The sequence below is a fragment of the Colobus angolensis genome, unplaced genomic scaffold (genome assembly GCF_000951035.1).
Source record: "Colobus angolensis palliatus isolate OR3802 unplaced genomic scaffold, Cang.pa_1.0 Scaffold210, whole genome shotgun sequence".
Classification (NCBI taxonomy): Eukaryota; Metazoa; Chordata; class Mammalia; order Primates; family Cercopithecidae; genus Colobus; species Colobus angolensis.
This window is the reverse complement of record NW_012115267.1, coordinates 4,005,712-4,010,497: the sequence shown is the minus strand read 5'-3', so window position 1 is coordinate 4,010,497 and position 4,786 is coordinate 4,005,712. Positions and strand designations below refer to the sequence as shown.

At 44.3% G+C, this 4,786-nt stretch overlaps 1 protein-coding gene across 6 annotated transcripts in view; it reads right to left on the bottom strand.

The window, feature by feature from the left end:
• FDFT1 (farnesyl-diphosphate farnesyltransferase 1) overlaps positions 1-4,786 on the bottom strand; it is a 36,305-nt gene that overhangs the window by 25,508 nt on the left and 6,011 nt on the right. For 5 of the 6 annotated variants that reach the window (XM_011942833.1, XM_011942830.1, XM_011942831.1 and 2 more), the window contains 2 exons: positions 4,542-4,639; positions 3,569-3,752 (listed from right to left, as the gene is read on the bottom strand). In XM_011942833.1, coding sequence (XP_011798223.1) covers positions 3,569-3,752; positions 4,542-4,546 — 189 coding nt within the window. In that variant the 5' untranslated portion in view covers positions 4,547-4,639. Of the gene's footprint in view, positions 1-3,568; positions 3,753-3,929; positions 4,279-4,541; positions 4,640-4,786 lie in introns of those variants that run through there. The other variant, XM_011942836.1, reaches the window with a different exon arrangement.

The following is a 4,786-nucleotide window of genomic DNA, read 5'->3' as shown; positions in this document are numbered from 1 at the left end:
ACACAGCCCACGTGTGTAGCAGCTGTGCCCACACAGCCCACGTGTGTAGCAGCTGTGCCCACACAGCCCACGTGTGTAGCAGCTGTGCCCACAGAGCCCACGTGTGTAGCAGCTGTGCCCACAGAGCCCACGTGTGTAGCAGCTGTGCCCACAGAGCCCACGTGTGTAGCAGCTGTGCCCACACAGCCCACGTGTGTAGCAGCTATGCCCACACAGAGCCTACGTGTGTAGCAGCTGTGCCATCCTGGTACGAGTGAGTACACTCTATGATGTTCGCAAAATGATGAAATCATCTCTCAATGCATTTCTCAGAATGTATCCTGTGCCACTCATTAAGTGATGCATGACTGTGCTCTAATCGAACCCCTAATATACAATGAGAGTTCTAGAAAGCCTGACTTGAACTGGTACCAACTAATGATCACTGAAGTATAAAGCATCAGGTTCAATCTACTGTACATCGAGATGGAGGTCACTTGGTTAGAACACTGTATTGAGGCTTATTCCTAAATTCTGCAAGGCCTGGGACAAGAGGACAAATGGAAGCCTACTACATGTAGCTAAAAATTTAAAAATGATCAGTGGAGTTAACAACTTGTTAAATAAAATATATTCTATCCTCCTGCCTTGACAAACATATCTTCATAACAACCTGGTTGATTCAGGTTTGAATTTAAAATTCTTAGTCCCTCAGAGGTTTATTCCAAAAGGCAACAGGGCACACACAGCTGATCCCCATATCCCAGGCTCTTCCCTTCCACTGCTTCCTGAATCCCGCTCTCTCCAGCATGGGAGGCACCTCACACTCATTTGAGAGGATATCCCAGCCCTTAGTGCCAGGATCCATCTACGACACTCCCCAACAGCCCTGGGCCATCACTCAGGCCCAAGGGCACAGTCCATGGTGGCACGTTCCCACCTGGAGGAGATGGACGGACCTTAGGAAACAGACTGTGTGGATGCAGACATGGGCTCAGGGATTCGGGACAAGGAACTCCAGATGTCCAGAACGTGGTGTAGGAGAGCCCATGAGAGCTGAGTAAGCACATTCCCATGGCCCCGGTGACCCCTCACCCCATGGGGCCCTCTAAAGTGAGGAGTTCCACTTGCCCAAGTTTAACAGCAGTACTGTGTGAGTGAGGCCAAGCTATTAGTCCTCTTTTACACTACTTGTTCTATCCTGGGACCTCTTAGCCAAAAGCTGATTGCAGGTCTAGCCCCACACAACTGGTTTCAAAGAGATGCTGGGCCACATCAGCACATATACAAATCATTCCTTAAGAAGACAAGGCACTATTAATTCCCATACAGTCCCATCTCAAGCTGAATCACAGACTGGAGGGACCTATAATTCAAGTAGCTTCAAATTATATATGCACACAAAACACACAACTTAGTACATCTTTATATTCATAAAGGATACAAAAGGTTAACAACAGCGAAAATAGCAGTGGCCTGGCTTGCGCTTTCTGCTCCCTTTTACTCTCCCCAGGGCAACTCTGCTTTCGAGAGGACTGCATCTCTAACTCTACTACCCAAAAGAGAAAACGATCAGTTCAGTGTTCACATCTGAAACCTTCCAGAACTAAGCATTATTTTTCCACTGGAACACTGTACGAACAAAGGAAGACACTGAAGTTTTACAAACATATTGGAATATCATCAGGAAATCTGCTAGTGATATTCCCCAAAATTATGTTAGCACTCACACACTTTCATATTCTTTCACTTTTGCTGAGTGGATAGGGCTGCCTTGACTTATGTAATACCTAAGACATTTATCTCATGCCCCAGAAATTTTTTCATTATTATGAATCTACTCAAGTCAAAAGTAATTTGGCTGTTTTTTTATGGCAATAAAATGACTTTTTCAGGATTATGTGATTTAAAAGATTGACTCTTTTGACAAAATAATATGTATTCATGATATGAAATATACACAAATAAAAACAACATAGTTCACTTAACCCCCCCCCCCAACCCCGAGAGCCCAGGGTTCACTGTTACCATCCTGAAGTGACTATGGAATTTCAGACTAGGTCCAGCTAGAATAATATTAGTTGTTTTTAAGTGAGAATGTGCTTCCATTATAAACGGGGTATGACTACTTCCTCTGCTTCAGCAGAATTCAGAGGCCCATCAATGAATGGTCACAGATTTCCCATCAAAGGAAACCCATCCTCTGGTTATCAGGTGTCCTGTGAGAGCCAAATCACCAGGACCTCCCCAGGGTTACAGCTCTAATTCTCACCCAGTTACTCGTCATAAATTTTCTTTCTTCTTTTGAATTGTACTGTACAAACTCGAATTATTCTTCAGATATTTTCTTCTCATTTGTATCGTGTTGTACTATATTTTGGGCTTTGGTACTGAAGGTCTAATCTCAGCAATCTGAAATAGCCTTTGCACCAAAAGAGTCTTCCCCAAATAGAACAATGTTTTTTTTTTTTTTTTTTTTTTGAATATTGTCCCATTATGCAGAAGAATCAAAGATTCGTTTCTTTGGCGGAGGACTCTCCATCTGTCCACTTCGCTCCCTCCCAACTCAGATATAGATTAGGTTTCTTTCAGTAACATAAGGAATGTTCTCCAAAAGCTCTGGCAACTGTGGATAAAAAGGGCTTCTTTGGGCCGTTACAGAACATGTGACTTTGCCAAGTCAAACTTTTATTTATAAGATATGGAAGAATCAGTTATTTATGTGATTCAAGACATGTGAATTCTAGGAGAGTAGGACCTAGTCAGATGTGCACATAAACTTGAGGGACTTTTTAAAGCTTAGGATTTTCACTATAACCCACTTTACTCCAACAAAATAGACCAAATAGCTAGTATTTTCAGAACACTCACTCTGTTCCAGGCACTAAGTACTTTATACATGTGGAATTACTCAATCCTCTCAGTTCTAACTTTACAATTGAGGAGATGGAGACACAAAGCAGAGAAGGAATTCGCCCAGGATCACAGGTGAAGTGACAGAGGCTCACCCTGCTTCTCAATCCTCACCCTAGCTGCCAACAGACACCACCCCCCATGCCAGGCTGCTACCCATCTTGAGCAGCAGTCCCTTGCTACCAGGCTCAGGGTAGTCAAGAGGCCAGCAGTGTCACACAGGTAGGCTGCATTATACAGTCAGCAGGTTTTTGTAAGCTAGCCTGAGAATCTTTTACAACACTAAAATGTGAGTGCATCTTCCCACAGGAACACTGGACTTCCAATACTGATAATAACAGCAGTAACTAACATTCTAAGAGCATTACCTATGTTAATTCTTTGAATATTCAGAATACCATGAGGTAGGTGTTATTATTACCCCATTTTATAGACGAAGAAACTGAGATACAGACAGGCTTTGCAAATAACCAACAGTTTAGTAAGTGGGAGATCTGAGATTCCAACCCAGGCAGCCTGGCTTCAGAGTCTTGGCTACCAGGGTTCTTAACCATCACATTATGCTGCCCTCAGGCTGCCTATTTTACCTTTCTCCACAGGTATGCAGGCTAGCGGACAGGCACATTAGCAATGATGAACACAACGGTCAGTCGACAAGATGCGTAACCCCACTCACCGTTGGGAAGTCCTCCAGCACCTGGCGATCCTTCTCCTTGCTCTCCATGAACCGCCAGTCTGGTTGGTAAAGGAAAGAGTGAAAGTTGTGTAACAGCGGGACCTTCTTTTCCACACTGATGGTCATGTCATCTTCCAGTGTGTCCAGAGCTCGGAGAACCAGATAAAATATGCACACTGCGTTGCTGTAAAAAAGGAAAAACTATTAATATATTGGAACAAACAACCAAAGATATTTTATTTTAAAATAACTTGTGCCAGGCCATTTTCTAAACCCATCTACACCCTTAACTCTAAAGAACTATAAGGATATCCAAAGCTTTTCATATTTAACGAAACTTACATTAGTTTTCCTTTCTTACATGAGAGTAATGAACTTCTGTAGTTTGTTTATTAAAAAATTAAAAGCCTACTAGTTGGGTGTCACTAGTACTCCCAGCAGTGACTTGCATTTAACTAATGCAGAACAACTATAGAGACCAAAAGACCGAACTAATTATTTGGCAAATAGAAAATAAAGTCAAAAAACACAGTAACTTCTCAGTATAAAGACGATCATACACAAAGGCAACTGGTGTTAAGTTCAGGGGTGTAATCTGCACAGAGATAGCTTCAAAAGAATCAACCCAATATGCTAGAAATAGAAATGCAAAGTTGGATAAGAGAAGCCGAGAAAATACACGACCTGCTCACAGACAGGTTCAGCTGTCAGGACTAAAAAAAGTTAATAAACATCACCCCCTCCCCCCTTCTCTGAAAGGCTGGGCCCAAAGGGACACTACTAGATGGCAAAGAGCCTGGAAGGGCTTTCTAAAGTAAACACATAGGGCAGGGCTATGTTCTGGGCAAGCCACAGCAACGAGGCTGCAACGAGGCTGCAACGCTGAGCGCTATATCAAAACGTAGCCTCCAACCACTGAAAGCTCCCTGGACAAGCTTTCCCCCAAGCCAGAGGCGCTGCCTCCATCACTCACCGCATTTCTCCATCCAGCGCCTGGATAACAGCTGCGAAACTGCGACTGGTCTGATTGAGATACTTGTAGCAAGTTTTCAGGCTGCTGCTGAGCGAGTCCTGCGGGCAGACAAGACACACGGCGGTGGGAGACGTCGAGGAGCAGGAGTGGGAGTGGGACTGGGGCAGGCGGCTCCACAGCCTGCCGCCCTCTCCCCGGGGCCAGTCCTTGCAGGGCCAGGCTGCAGGAGGCAAGCAGCAGCCCCG